The sequence below is a fragment of the Lytechinus pictus genome, unplaced genomic scaffold (genome assembly GCF_037042905.1).
Source record: "Lytechinus pictus isolate F3 Inbred unplaced genomic scaffold, Lp3.0 scaffold_19, whole genome shotgun sequence".
Lineage (NCBI taxonomy): Eukaryota > Metazoa > Echinodermata > Echinoidea > Temnopleuroida > Toxopneustidae > Lytechinus > Lytechinus pictus.
This window is the reverse complement of record NW_026974140.1, coordinates 2,989,912-3,006,380: the sequence shown is the minus strand read 5'-3', so window position 1 is coordinate 3,006,380 and position 16,469 is coordinate 2,989,912. Positions and strand designations below refer to the sequence as shown.

The window sequence follows — 16,469 nt, the reverse complement described above, 5'->3', positions numbered from 1 at the left end:
TTTATGAGAGGACAAGTACAGAGGTTTCACAACATTATATCATTGATGAATCGTTTGTCATATGATTAGAATGAGCAAAAAGAGATGTTTTGGGGTATATTTTCAGTGTCCAAAAGGGGAGAGTTGTTCATCTGTGACATCATAGATCTTGGTCGCATTGCCAATGGGAGGATCTCCATAGCATTAGTGATCTCGACATTCAAATGCTCATAACTCTTCTATTGCTAGTCCTATTTTACTCAAACTTTTGTTGATCTTATTCTTTTATTTTTCTGCTTTCACAAAAGCTAACTTGCTCCAAGAGTTTCATTCTCCTTTAATATGTAGGGCGTCAGTGCAAGAGACAACTAACAGCCACAAATCACAAATATTATGCTTCCGAAATCTCTTGATAGTGATTCCGCACAGGAATCCCCATTGGGGAATCCCATGTGCCACAAGCAGCAAAAGCCCTTTTTAAAAAGTTGGTGGCAGTTGCATGATACCTGTATATTCAATATGTATTTAATAAAATGGTTAGTAGTTTTAATTTTGAAATGTTTATTCAGGCATTGATGATTTTGTCATTTGGTATGCCATGGTAACATTTATATAATTTTTAGAAGATATTGTGCAAGTGTTTTTGAACCCAAAGCACAGATTCTTCATTTTTAGCAATGAAATATGATATTTACCACTCTTGAATGAAGAAATGCATATTCATTAGGAACTCATGAATATGTATTGTGCTTGCTCGTTGGGCCAGTTGTGCAGTGGGTACATGTGCATGCGTGCGTGCTCTCAGTGTAGTGTATGTATACACACGTTATTCTCTGTCATCTCACTCTCTCTCCCATCTGTCTTTCTTTCTCTCTCTCTCCCTTTCTTCTTCTCTATTACATGTATAAATGAAATCTTTATTTTAATGAACAAAATTAATTGTATTAACTGAACAAGAAATGCTTTACCTTAATCTTATCATGTTACCCTTTTCAGAGTTTTTATTTGAAAGAGACTTACTGTGGTCATCAAATTCACTGTACAATGCATGTTGTCATGGTTTTTTCACGGTCTTCTTTTTGCATTCTCCCCTTAATTTTTGTAGATGGCTTTACCAATTTCATTCACTATCTTTCAAACTGTCTCTTTTCTATTCAGGTTGTTCAGAAGTACTTGGAGTATGTTGACCGGGTCAAGATGATGGGACAGGTTGATACTACCACACAACAAAGGTTCAGGTAGGGGATTTCCCTTTATAATCTGATACCACCATCCCCCCCCCCCCCCCACCCTTCTACAAAATTGCATAAAATATACTATATATCAAGAAATGCTGCTGTGAAATGTGAAATGATATTATTTGGGATCTTTGGTTAAAATGTAAAGGCACTGTTCACGTACACCATGGATCTATTACACTCACACGCCAACTCAGATTTTTTTTTTTTGAGGGGGGGAGCTAGTATTTTCAACTCAAGCTCTGCAAGTAAATGAGCAGTTTTAAATCAAGTTGATCAATGTTTTGGCCTTATTTCTTTGTCATAGTGGTAAGAATTGTTTGGCAACTTGAACACAATCCTGTTCATGGAGACATGCTCATTTTCTATAAAAAAAAGGAAAAAGAAAAAAAGGGGATGTTTTACGAAGATTTAAGTGTGACTAAAATTCATGCTTAAGTGCCACAGGACACGTATTTTACATATAGACTTCTTCATTATTACACAGAAGCAAACATCCTCCAAGCATTGTTTGACCATTATGCATTATATACCACACACAACTGGGTATTTGAATTTAGTTGCTTTTAATACTGCTGAAGTTTGTTAAATGCCCCTTCAGATCTCTTCTGCAACACATAAATGAAATTGAAATTCATATTTATCAAAGGGATGATGGTACAATTGTGGTGCTTTTTCTATGGTCTACATGTATATTAGTTTATAGACCTTATAATCATACTTTGGTACTTCTGTTTGACACCTCTATAAAAAGCTTGTCGTTCTTTCCAATCTATCCAGTACTATTTCTCATGTGTACTGTAGGTATCTGTTGGAATGGATAATTTATACTCCTGCTATGCAAGATTTTGTTTTTATATTATCATTTATTCATAAGGGATGATAATCATATGACATTGTGATGAGTACCTTTTCAGATATTTTCTTTGTATTTTATTCAAGGGATGAATCTTAATAAGTAAAATTGATGTAAGATATAAAAAATCCATTTATGATATCTTGGTTTGAATAAAAAAAAATTATCAGAAATCATAGCACATCAATGAATTGGCCCCAAAATAAATCCTCTTTGATGCAGAATGAATCACGAGCTTGGATCTCCGACTTATTCAAGGGGGGATGATGAGTATGAGAAACAGATCATTTCCTTTGTAATCATTACTGATATCTTACAATATCATACTCACATATAAATATGCATACATGTACCTTTGACTTGAGAGTATTAAATGCATGTTTTCTTTTGTTGAACTAACCATCAGTATTATATGATATGTAGCTTGGAAAGGCACATTTGGTTCATCTAACTTTAAGAGCATGGTTGGTTTTTAGTGCACAAGTGCATATTTTATTTTTGTAAATATATATCTATATTTGGATAAAAAATGTACTCCTTTATATATTCTTTAAGTTTAACAATAGTTTAATAGTCAGTATATTCTGCCTATCTCTTCATACACTAAAATGGACTAAAATAGAATGAATTATTTAGTGATTATTTGGCATCCACCCCCAAAATGATAGTAATAAATGAATACATAAATGGGTAAATGAAATTTAATTTAAAAAATAATCAATAAGTAAATAGATGAATGCATAAATAAATAAATGAATAATTAAATGAATGAATAAATAAATGAATAAATAAATAAAATAATAAATGAATAAATAGATCACAATTTAAAGAATGTATAATGCTTTAAACGCATTATGGAGTTATGGTTACAATATGTAAAATGTTCATTTCTTGATTAATTTATAAGGTGGCATTGAAAAGATGTTGGTTGATAGCCTTTGTATGTTGTGTTATTCATTGAATGATGCATTCTCAAACAATTAAAAGAAACTTGCTTTCAATTGCAAGTCAAATACCATGTCCTGACACAACATAAATTTCCTACAAAGTGACTGATGTATCAAACTCTAAAATCATTCACAGTGTCATTGTCAAAATGACATACATTCAATACACCAGCCTTATATTGTAATGGCTTAGATCTTTATAAAACAAAAGCCTAAAAGTGCAGTTGATTGCAGATTTTATCCTCTCAAATGAGCTGATATTGTGTGGTTAGGTGAAAGAAGCCGAGGCATCATTTTTCAAACCACAATAAACAAGTGAAATACAAAATTCAGATATAATGACAGATAATTGCATTGTAAGCAATTACTTTCAATTATGAAGGCGTATGGAAAGAGACATTCTAAATTCTAAGCCAACATATTACAATCCTTATTTCCTAATAATTTAACAATGATTATTTTATATACAAACAGTGATTTGAGCCTGGAAGTGTTTCAACAGTGAAAATTGTTTAATGATCTTGTTGACTTACATAGTTTTAGTTGATTTTTGTCAAATAAAACAAGTATAGTATATATACATGTACATGTAGTAGCACAAATATTATTTCCACAACATGACTTGGCTTTTTCTCCCTTCAAGAAATTTCATCTGAAATTTAAATCAAGTTTAATGCTAGAAATGTATCTATACATCACCCTCTTCCAGTTGGGTGGTTGGGATACATGTACATGTATATTGTACACCTATTGTAACAAAACTATCCTTGGTGTATATTTATATTTATTGTACACAAGTAACAGATTGACTTTAAAATAACATGTATGAGCGATTGCATTTGTTTTTATTCCTTTTCCTTCCTTAATTCCAACCAACATGTTTTTCTATTTGTTTTATATACAGATATCTTCCCATTTTCTAGATCTTCATTGTAGATGAGAGAGAAATGTAGAAAAGAATGTTTGTGTATAGTGTATTCACTGCCTGCTTGCATTATTAACTCCTCATCATTATGGCCACTACAAAGGCTAAGTTGGACTTGATTGTACTTTTAATATTCATCTGATTAGGGTTCCAGCCTTTTTTTGCTCAATTACATCTTGATTTTGATGATTGTAATGAGTGTTCATTTGACAAATATCATTTAAATATTGTGCTTTTGTTTTATTTGAAAACTAATCTGATTAATTAAAATTAATTAAATCAATTTATCAAAATTAATTGATCTGTCAGAATGATATATTTTAAAATGGTGGTTACCCTTCGTACAATTTTATCTAATGTTATTATTCAGAAAAATGAAAAATAATTTTTAGTATTGAATATGTTTGTTTTAACGAATGGATATTTGCTTTATTGCTTGGAAAAGTCTGGAACTCCTATTTGTTTAACATGGTTCTGTTTTGTTCTACCATTCATATCTAAGCCATATACCAAAATTTTATGGATAAAAAGAAAAAAACAGCCCAGTTGCAATATTCAAATCTGATCCTGAAGTATGTTATCTTAAATTTCACTATTATTAAACTGGCTTCTCATGCCTAATGGAAAGAAATACATCTTTTTCATTTCCTTTATTATCAGTCCCCCTATTTTTTTGGACTTAGTTACCGTACATTTAGGATGAAAAGAGGTGGAAAAACAACATGACAAAAATATGCAGATATATGGCTTAGATATACACTTTTTATCATTGACACTGTGCATGCACATTGCATTTTGAAATTTTATATTGCATGGATTCCTTCCCTACTCACACCTTCAACCCACCCTCGAAATCCTATCCATTACTTATATTTGCATGGGGGCATCTTTCATAATTTCATAATTTCTTTTCCAGGTTTTTTTTTCATTCTCATTGTCATCCTGAGGGCTATTAAACTTTTAAATAGTTTGAGTAGTCTGGTTTTATTAATAAAACAGTCTTACTTCTCCCATATTTTCAGCATTTTCATTTTATCCTTTGTTTGGGACTTTGGGAGTATTATTTATTTACAATCAAAACTGCCATCAAGTGACTCCAGCTTATTGAGGATTTGTGTATTGCATCATGGGAAAATAAATTATTAGTTGTGGTGCAGCTGTAAAATAATCTGATTCCCGCTTCATAAAGACTTGTTATAGTAACAAATGCAGATTTGCTATAACAAATTTTACTATCAGCCAATCAGACAGATGGATTTCAGTAGCTTTTAGCTCTTATTGCAAATTTGTTATTATAACAAGTTTTATGAAGTGGGTCCCTGAAGTCACTTGAATTAGAATAATATAATTCTATCAAAATTTTGAAGAGTTGATTTTGATTACTTATCATTGCAAAATTTTTGTTCAGATTCCAAAATATCAATCACAGCATTTATTATTCTATACTCGACACTCTTGGGTCATTAGGCATCACAAAACATGTTAGTTCAAATCTCTGTTGCACCTTTTCTTGGATTTGTACAAATGGCAATGGGAAACTCACAAAAAAAGTGCATTTGAGATTGGCATTTCCATGAAAATTTGGTTTCTGTAAACACAAATATGCAATTGTTTCATTAACGATTTCTGTATTTCCACCATAAATTTTGTGCAATGCAGGCTCTTTTAACTTCTTAGCCATTAACATGGATCAATACGAAATGTTAGCTTATAAATATAAATGAACAAAAGTAGAAAAATAGCCCTAATTTTTCCTCAACTTTCTCCCTATGTACTGCATTTCAGATATATGTTATCTTCATTTCATCTGAGAAGCACAAATGCACCCATGTTGACCTAACTGGCAATGTTTTAGTAATTTTTATCATTTTTTGTGATTTTACTATATTATTTTGATAGAAGCTTTGTACTAGCTAGCTTAAAATTGGCCTTTCACATGCTGGCAGTTGGGGGCGCAATTGATTGTAAATTAATCATACTGGAGCTTTTGTACCTCTCATCTCTTGGATGACAGAAGGGTGCTTATAAGGATTTTAGTGGATATAATTAAATTGGCTTCCAACAGATGATGTTTAAAAATAAATCAGTTATTATATTGATCATTCATATGCAGTTCACCTTTGAAATACTTTGCAAACCTACATGTAAATGTTAAGTCACCATCTATAAGGGTGGAGGAGTGACAAGTTTTTTTTCAAATGTTAAATTCAGTTTTGACTGGGGTTGATTCAGCGCATTGATGGTTGAATTTGGCACAATAAAGTTTTATCTCACAACAAGAAAGTTGTTAATCTGACATTTGAAAATTTAGTCATTCCTCGGCAATTATAGTATAAGAATTTTTTCTTAGCACTTTCTTTGCACCTAATTCCTGGTATTTCAGTTTTATTCACACAATTTAGTTTAATTTCACATGTGTACTTGCCGGTGATTAATCAATCATATTTGCTTAATAATTTTTGAAGTCAACATTTTTGCTATCATTTCTTTTATAGCTTTTATTTGATTCCTTAAATCATACCTTCCAAATTCATTTTATACAGTATTCTTTTAGACTTTGAATGGAAAAAAGACCCAGCCCCTGAAAAAGTACCCAAAGAATTTACATTATATTGTCGCCTTCCCGCAGAAAGGCCGTTAACGTATTTTGGCGCCAAAAAAAAAAAATTGAATTTTGTTATATTGCTGAAATGGAAAAAGCATGTCCCGAACTTTCTTCTGGTACCATTCTCGAACCTGAATGTGATGTCATTATGACATAATAAGCAAAAACATTCCCACTTGCTTTAGCATATAGACGCATTCTTAGTCTGGGAACAAGACGCTTCTCGTTCAACGTGCGTGTGCGCATAGACCGATTCGGGCTAGCGGCCTTCCTGCGGTCACTGGATCAGCGGATTGCACATTTTTCTTCCCGGAAAAAGGGTGTAAGGTATTCCTTCTTAAGATTAGAAAGCGTAGATTAGAGTGTTTTAAATAAAACAAACAAAATATCAATGAAGAAAACATCTTTGTCAGAAAGTATGAGAATTAGGACAGAAAATAATACACTAGCTGCTTAAAGCACAAAAATAAGGTCAAAACATAATTTGCGTTTTCTTAAAAATGTACTTGCACGTTAACGGCCTTTCTGCGGGAAGGCGACGATATGGTTTATACTGTTTATGCAACAATAAAAAATATGCACTTTGCCTGTTATAATAAAATAACTTACTTTTTATTATTCTCATTCATAGTTTCTCTTTCTTTAACAAGTTTGTCAGCCTAAATACCCTTCAAGTTTGATCTAAGTTAATCCCACCAAGGGGGAAATGAAAAAGAAAGGGGATGTAATGTAATAAAGAGACTTATTTTTACCTTCAAGTATCATGATTTTACCCAAAAATGAAAAATCTTTGATTGGACAGATGTGATAAAATCCAATAAATCTTTAGCTGTGATCTTTCATTCTTAAATACACAGTTGTGTAGAATAAGTGTATCTAGAGATGTAAACAAGCAAAGCCCATATCTGCAAGAATGTACAGATAATAATTCCCGTTACTTTCCAGATTACATGTATGTAAGGCATACTTCTGTTGTAACTTTGCTCACTCTTATCCATTCCCATAGGATAAACATTCAGAAACACCAATTGGTTGGTGGATTCGACGATGACCAGCTGACACCTACCAAGGAGAGGATAATGTCCGATGACCTGTCATCGCCGACCACCACTCCTTCTAATGCTCTCAACAAGTTCAATGATAAATCTAATGAAAAGAACCTAGAGAAGGAACTGACGGAGACGATGACATCACCTATCGCTGCTGGAACAGGGTCCTCCACCACAGAAACACAGGCTACAGTCCCTACTATGAATGCAGAGACAGGTATTATTACACTTTATTAAAATTATATCTGCATGCAAGCAGGGTCAAATTTAATATTTTCTGCATGGGGGATATTATTTCTTCACATCCCTCATTTTGTGAACTTGCAAAAAATTGGGGAAAAAAAATTTTTTTCTTCATTTTTTTAGTTTTTGAAGTTTTGGACATCTTTGACCATCACCTTCAACTTCACAAAGTTCCATACCTTAAGAAGGCTTCATTTTGTTACTATTGCAGTTCATGAAAATGACTTGCAATTATTTCCTTATCAATGAGTGGCAGCTTTCTGTCATCCAATATGTTTTGAAATGAGGGACATTATGGTAATTCCAAATTACACTTTTTATCAAGCCTAGTGGCAATTTCACTGGCCTCTTTGTTCTTGTTTTATTGTTTTATGGCCTTTTTCCCATATGTTCCCCCTTACCTTACGACGTGGAAGCGTCGTGGTGTAGCGGTTCTGACTCTCGCCTTGTAATCAGAGGGTCGTGTGTTCGAATCCCACCATGGCCTAGCGTCCTTTGGCAAGGCGTCAATCCACACTTTGCCACTCTCTACCCAGGTGTTAAGTGGGTACCCGGTAGGATGTGAAAGCCTATATGTAGTATGCCTAGCAATTGAGTCTTGGAACTCTTGTTGGAATGCTCCCCAGGGAGTGGAGAAGGTGCATACATTGTATGCGGGCATGCAAGGATCCGATGACCGGGGTAATAATATGTCTGTAAAAGCGCTTAGAGACGTCGTTCCGATGTATTAAGCGCTATATTCGACCCAGGTGCTAAATGGGTACCCGGTAGGATGCGAAAGATATTGTATGTTTGATTTTGCCAGCGCCATAATGAGGCTGCGATGAATGCAAGGAATGCTCCCCAGGGAGTGGAAATTGTGCACTTTTCGTGCAGGATTGAAATGAATCCAATGACCGGGGTAATAATATGCTGTAACGCGCTTTGAGCCATTCTGGGAAAAGCGCTTTATAAAAATTTGCTATTATTATTATTATTATTATTATTATATAAATGCGGAATATTATTATTATTATTACTCCCAGCTTCTGATGAAACATGAAATTTGGCTGAAAACAAATAGAGAGGGGATTTTACAACTATATTTCAAATAATGTGATAATTGAAAAGACATTTAATATAGCTTTTATACTTGTTATTCTCTCTTGTCACCTTTTTTTTCAAAATTCTTTGTTCTTCCTCTACAGTGATGACACCTCAGATAGACAACAGACATGTATTAAACCCTGCTTTGAGAGACATCATTGCAAGTACTCCAGAACTCAATGAAGGAGGAGTCACCAGACCGGCTAATCTACCTGTCAGAAGGTGGATATATTTAAATTCAAAATCACTTGATTTAAAACAGATATGACATATCTTGTTGCCCAAATTAGCTCATTTTTCACAAGGCTTTAAAGGGTGATATGAATCTAATGGGACATTGTAAAACAAACTTGCAATCAATTACAAATCTATATTAGGTCGTCAGATAAAGGGGTACTTATCTTGTATCAATCATATATCTTACAATCAATTACAAATCTATTTTAGGTCCTCATATAAAGGGTTCCTTATCTTGTATCAATCATATATCTTGCAATTAATTGCAAAATTGCAATTAATTGCTGATCTGCAACAAGGAAGGTTCCCAGCCTATCAGGGAAAATTATTTTACTTTTTTTCCAGTCAGGGAAAAAATCAGTGAATTTTGTTTTCTTGAAAAGCTGGGAACCCTGAGAAGGAGAGTAATTTGATCTACTACAGTTAAAATTGTAAAATTTGTAAATATTTTCTTGCAGTTCCCCTGATAAGTGTAATATATATTTAAGTCATAAATCACACAATGCAGGTACATGTGATTAGTTTTACCATGTTTGAATCATCTTGAGTAAATGCTCACTAGCAGGGAAAATATTGCACAGGGGCTCGGATGATTTTGACCTGAAATACTAAAACAAGTCCTGGAGAATATACCTTCACTGCCATGTGTAAGCTTTATTGCAATACAGCAGATTTAAGCAGTAGTTTATGAAAAGTAGCACCCATACATATAATTTTTTTGTTTTTGCCTGCTCACTAGTACAAAAAAAATCATTAAAGATGATTCAATCGTAATATTTATATGTAAGTGACAAGAGAAACACTTAGCTTTGTGTATTGATGCTTATTGGGTAAAAGATATCTTTTTCGAGAGCCAATTCAGTGTGATCTTTGTGAGATTTAATCAAAGTTGATAATAAGTATTATGAATATATGTACAAAATTATGTTCATGTAAAAAGCATTCTAATCACAGCATGGATCAATTGAAACATCATTTTTATCTTATGAAAGCAGAGATAAACCTTTGTAGAAAATACATGAAGAAGATCTCTTGAGTGTATGGGTTTTCACTCTTTAATAATGCTGACCTTTTTTCAAAGACATTAAAAAATGGAATCATTCAGTAGGCTGACATTTACGTCACCAAATTCACACTTGCCCTTCTTCAGAGCCAAACTATGTAATCTTTGTAACATGTTTTATCTAAGCTCTAATTTATTTCAGATCTTAAACAAACAAAGCAATTTCACCGTTATTTAGTTTCTGTATTCTCTTTACCATTTTCTTTTTCTTTCAAAATGCAGCCATGGTACAAAGTCTGCCACCATCTTTGATGAGTTGGATCCGTCTGTCATCAGTGAGATGGATGAAGGTGCTAACATCGTAGGTATGTATACAACAATGGTATCCATAGCAACCTTTACCACTGGATCGTGGATGTATAAGGTTCCCTGTTGCATAAAACCTATCATTGATGGTGACTATGCCTTCAGTGTTAACTACTATGGTAACTTTGCTCTGTAACCAGTCAAAGTGAATTATTCCATAGAAGTTACCATTGATAACTGTTGTTTTTTAAAGTTTACAAGATGGAACCCTGGGGTGGTATTCTGGAACACTGTCATAACTTTTGTCATAAATTTTGTCATTTTTCCCCAAGATGTAACACTTGGGAAATTCCATAAAATATGTACGTCCGACCCCCTTTATATGGGACCTTCATTAAATTTTCTGTTTCTGGTTTCTTGTTCTTTTGTCAGTCTGTAATGTTTTGAAAGGACCATGAATTGGTCAGTCTATGAAGTGAAGTAAGACTTGAGAAAATGGGGGGCGGATGTACAAAAAGATTGATTTTATGGCATTGCCCACTTGCTACTTGCATCATGAAAAAATGCTTTTGAAAATAGTCATTGATGATGAGTTAAATTTTATCTTGACAATATCATTGTGTGCTTGACATACAGTTGGCATGGTAATGGATTATTATGGTGATAAAAGAAATGACAAAATTTATGACTAATAGACCCTGTCATGAATTTTGTCATATTTTTTATTATAAAAGGGATTATGTGCATTTATGAATACATACATTATTTGTGTGCACTATAGAGAACAGACAAAATTTATGACAATTTTTATGACAATAGTAATGACAGCCACCAGAATACCAATTATGTTATATCTCTTAGAAAAGATCAAATATTGAGAAATTTTCTGAATACCGCCCCTGGAGCCTGTTGTGTAAAAAACAGCATTTGTTGTCAAAATTAGAAATTACAATTATCAGATCATCTCTGAACAATGGCCACGGAATGCAGACGTCAGGCTCTTTGGAATGGTTTTTTTTTCAGAGCTCTTTTTTTTTCTTCTTTTTTTTTTATACAAAATTGCAAAGTCTGTATGATTGTAAAACCTTCTAATCCACTCTTAATACCCCTTTTACCTGACTAACCAAATTTAGTTTGTGTTAGAGTTATTGAAAATATTTCTTTAAAAAAAAAAGACATGACTGCTACCATTAATGACTTTATCTAATGGATGATATCATTTGCATTTAAAACCGATTATCTCCTTCAGACAAATCAAGAATGGCATAATGATAACATTTAGTACCATTAGTGCTTTAAATTCTTCATTTTCAATCCCCCACCTCTGAAGTAAAAGACACAGTTTATTTCTGCATATACCTGAAACCCGAAAGGCTTTATATCAAACGGTGTTTAATTCTAACTTCTAAGACATCCCATCTAATTGTGTGTTATGTAAGAGTGTCATAAATAACATTGGACAATTAGAACAATTATGTAAGCCAATTAAACTTGATGTGATAATGGAATATTCAATATAATACTTTAAGGCATTGGTGTAATATAATAGTGATTAGCACTACCTTCATTAGAGTACTGTTCTATCATCTTTATAGCCCTGTAATATATTGACAGAAGGGTAATAGGATAATGCTCAGTAACAACACTTAACTATTAGTGTTCAAAGTCAATGAGATTTTGATGCCTTAAAAAAATTGTACAGTAGTATAATACTGTCACAGACCTGCCAACCATTACGTTTTAGCCGTATTTAGTACGTTTTTGCATCCAAAACACGGCAGTACGTTTTTTCTTTGAAAAATATGTTTGTTTTTTTTTAACTAAATCGTAATTTATTGAGAAAAATAATCTCTATATGTCTCTATTTCATAAAACGTGCACAAATATGGTTATTAGATCAATGTAATTTCAGGTAACTTGTTTTTTTTTCAATCATTTTGTTCAAACCAGGCTGAAGATATACACATGTTTTAATGGTTTTTTCTTCATCTGCAAGAGCAGTGCGCATTTTAGCTTGCATGCAGCTTGAGCGCCGCGATGAGCGAGTGCGCCAAGCATTTTATTATGAAATACACTTTTTTGGGGAAAAATACAGTTTTTTTTATCACAGAATACAGTTTTTCATTCCCAGAGGTTGGCAGGTCTGCTGTCACCTGACTACCACAAAGAAGTGGACCGATCAAACTGTCAAAAGAATTGGGGAGTCTAATCTTTTAATCAAAGTTGTGCGAACAAATCCTTGACATCATATGACATTTCATGGATTTGTGATGTCATGGATTCTTATGCACAAAGTCTGACAGAAAACTTTTATTTGAGATTTGACACATGAAATGTGTAATATGTAAATTTGATTTGTCTAATCATGTGTGTACATTGTTAACATGTTGCTGAGCCTTCTTTCATTATATCTAAACAAGGGTTAGTGGTGCATGCACTTCACCGTTTGATAGGGACGTCTGCTTTGCTGTCTGATTTTTGCAAGGCAAAATTCTTGTTGGAAATTAACTGATTTACTACATCAGTTTAGTTACTGGACTTATCACTCTATTAACAATTCACTTCTTTTCTTGGATTTCTCAATTCAAGCTTTCTTTTACTTGAGTCCTTCAAGTTAGTGCATGAGTAGCAGTATTTAAATAAAATAGACACTTTAAATATTGATGTGCTATTAAACTTGTTAACGTGAACCATTTAAGAAATTACAAGGGAAATTTGATATTTTCTCTTGTGGGGCTTATTTTCATTCCCAATTACTCTTCGTATTGATCCCAGAGATACTTTATAATGGTTATTTTTACATTTTCAGAGGTTATTTTTGGGGTTCTGTTTGTATATTTATTTCTGTTTGACTTGAAAGGTAACAGTAATGGAATTGCTCCCTGCATATCCATTTACTAAATTATTCATCATATGCTCAATCTCTATCTACACGACTGTAGAAAAGGGAAAATATTCATCACTTAGTAACTTTAATAGCTGATAGCATTCTTCCAGTACGTTTTTTTATTAGTTTCCCTTTTCAAAGTAGGATTTAGATGAATTTGTATAGGATATACAGAGCTAATTAAAATTTATGGTTGACTTATGTATAAACCCTAATTCTCCTGGGGGGGGGGCCATTATGGCCCCCCCCCTCAACAATTTTCGCGATATATCTGCTGCGCAAAATTTTTTGACCTCGCCGCTCACTGACTTTTTACTTTCAAGTCTCGCGCAAATTTTGAGACAAATTTGTGACGCCCGAGTACGGGGTTACGACATTACGCACCATTATGTAAGTGCATGTCAGACCCAAAATTGCTCGTAAACGTGATTTCATGTACAAATCCAATGCAAATTGTGTATTTGGCCAAAATTCATAAATGTATCATTATTTCTACTTTTAATGATTAAACTTAATTAATTTTGCCTTGTTTATGATCAGAATTAAGTCTGGAACGATTTCCATCGAAAAAACAATAAAAAACAAAAAGTAAAAAAACTGAGAAATACATAAGAAATTAAAAAAACAATAAAATACATAAGAAATCGGTCTTGGTACCAGAATTCTTTTCATTCACAATTGTTAGGAATGCTATAAAGAATATTTTCACCAAAAAATAGCATTCTAGAAGCTTTATTTAGTGAATCAGAGCAAAAAATATGATTTCATGAATAAATTAGCATAATTAATTCATATAAAATAAAAATATATGAATTCAGTGAAATTTACCAATGCAACTGCGTAGATTACGTCATTCTCTACCATCATGCAAATTTTTGTTGTGATCGCGCAATCCATGGCTGAGATCTTAAGGGGGGGCCATAATGGCCCCCCCCCCCCCCCCCCCGGGAATGACAAGAATCAAAGTACCCCGGGAGATTGAGGGTTAAGTTGATTTGATGACTTTGTCGGGCGGCGAGTTTTTAACCAATTTCGCCCGGGCACCGACCGGCGGCTGTCTGGGCACCACTGGTTTTTGGGGCATCGCTCGGTTGCCGCTCAAGATTTCGCGCGGATTTAAAATTATGGCGGCGCCTGCTCACTTGACCCCGCGAAATACGCTCGGCGCCCGGTTGGTCGCCGTCCGGGTGCCGACGTAATCGAGCAGTCGCCGTAGAACGATTTAGGTAAAAAATTTAACTCGTTGGATCAACAGGTGTCGAGCGGTCATCGGCCGGTCGGAGATTGGTCGATAATCTTGCGGCGAATTCAAGATCGGACGGGCGATTACCTAAAAATAGGCCGGTAGCCGGTGGGGGACCGCCCGGGATTCGGTGGGTCGTCAGCCGATCACTGCTCGGACGCCAGACAGATACCGTAAGTTCCCCGATTTGACCCAGATTTGGCCTTCAGTAATGGGTAATCGACCGGGCACTGCTCGGCCACCGCTAAGTATTTTTACAGCCCGCTCGACTTCAACAAAAATCGTTCGGCGATGCCTAAATTCCAGCGGCGCCCAAGCAGGCTACTAATCGGTCGGTCACTGCTCTGAGTTGTGACTTAGACCATACTTGAGACAATTATTTTTGGGTTTTCCGTTTAAAAAAAATTCACTCATGCTGGATTTTTTATGATAACATGTTTATGATGGGTACGATCTAGTGACTGAAAATTAAGAAGAAGTTTAATGGATCTACCAGGGGGTTTGCATGTAGGCGTTCTAGCTCTCATTCACCCAATCAGAATTGCCTTGTTCTGATGCACACAAAACCTATTGCATAAAATGTCAGTGGTATCTATTATGAAAATAACAAGCAAAATGTACTTCCTGTTAAGTAATTCTGGTTATTCTTTCAATCCTTTCTTAATTTTTTTTTCATTAGTGGATCCTGGGGAATTTTCTGGTGTGTATTGTAGTATATAGTCAGTGTAGTCTGTGATGTAGCAAAATGTCATTGTTGTAGTTGAAAGCACTCCCTAGAGACTTAATTGTATATGTGGTGCAATGCTTTGCAATTATTTATGACTTGATCTGCAAATAAAACAAGTATTTGTCTGCTTATTAACATATTGGAAAGGAAGCTTTAAAAAAAGTGTACAAGCATGTGTCAGAAATAAATGCATCAGAAATATTGAGATACTTACAGTATCCACAATTTCACAACCTAACCCACCAAATTAGAAGTTTTGTGAGATTTTGTTCCTGATTATTAAAGTAACATCCCCTCAAGTTTTATTTCTGCTGGCATTTGCCTTAGTTTGTTGGATATTGCTCTATATACAGTAATATTTTCTTTTTTTTATTTTGATGGATTTGGACAAAACTAAATGCCGTTGATGGCTGATTTTTCTACATTCTTTAAATCCTGTCCAGAAATGGTTGTATATCAACAAAGCTTATTGTAATGCATGCTACCTCTTTTCCGACCTCGTTCGTATATTTGAGTGTATGTCTACCAATAATTAATTGCCTTATATTTTACTGTTGCATGATTCTTGATTTTTTATTTGAAATCATTCTCTTTTTTGTGGGGGGGGGGGGGGTAGCAAGCATATATTGCATATTGAAAAAAAATAATGTACAGATTATAGTCAAAGTACTGCTTGGATCACACATTTTTGAAAAGTATGCTATTGTTGTTTCTATTGATGTAAACATAGCATGTGGACACCAATGATTGAAACATTGTTATGTGGGTTGTTTATAGCACTGCACAAGACCCCTTGATGTCATAGGCCTAGGATAACTAAGCAAAAACTTGTTGAGAGGTAGTGCCATATTCTAACATTCACATCAAATCAAGTACTAGTATATTGAGCAGTAAGCTTGTAGTATTACTTTGAGATTATATAGATATACTTTCCAAGATTGAAAAGCATTTACGAAGAAATTCTAATTTCAGAGAGATTTTTGTTATTACACTGTAGTTGCTATTAAAATTACATGATAGTATTTTGCTGTAATTTTTTTCTTCATCTGAATAGAAAATATCTGACCATTAAGATAATAGTCAACTATTCAAATAGTATGATTATATGTAAAAATGCAACAACAATAACAGTCTAAAT

General features: G+C 33.9%; 1 protein-coding gene and 1 non-coding gene across 2 annotated transcripts in view; one reads left to right on the top strand and one right to left on the bottom strand.

Annotated features, from left to right (window-relative positions):
- Nucleotides 1-324: 324 nt before the first annotated feature.
- LOC129262629 (U11 spliceosomal RNA) lies at nt 325-458 on the bottom strand. Its single transcript, XR_008584666.1, has one exon. It is a non-coding gene; the product is annotated as a U11 spliceosomal RNA (small nuclear RNA).
- Nucleotides 459-1,136: 678 nt separating this feature from the next.
- LOC129261028 (C-Jun-amino-terminal kinase-interacting protein 4-like) overlaps nt 1,137-16,469 on the top strand; it is a 55,636-nt gene continuing 40,303 nt past the window's right edge. The window contains exons 1-6 of the mRNA XM_064114564.1: nt 1,137-1,217; nt 2,296-2,343; nt 7,557-7,816; nt 9,030-9,150; nt 10,451-10,653; nt 15,191-15,304. Coding sequence (XP_063970634.1) covers nt 1,177-1,217; nt 2,296-2,343; nt 7,557-7,816; nt 9,030-9,150; nt 10,451-10,653; nt 15,191-15,304 — 787 coding nt within the window. The 5' untranslated portion in view covers nt 1,137-1,176. The remainder of the gene's footprint in view (nt 1,218-2,295; nt 2,344-7,556; nt 7,817-9,029; nt 9,151-10,450; nt 10,654-15,190; nt 15,305-16,469) is intronic.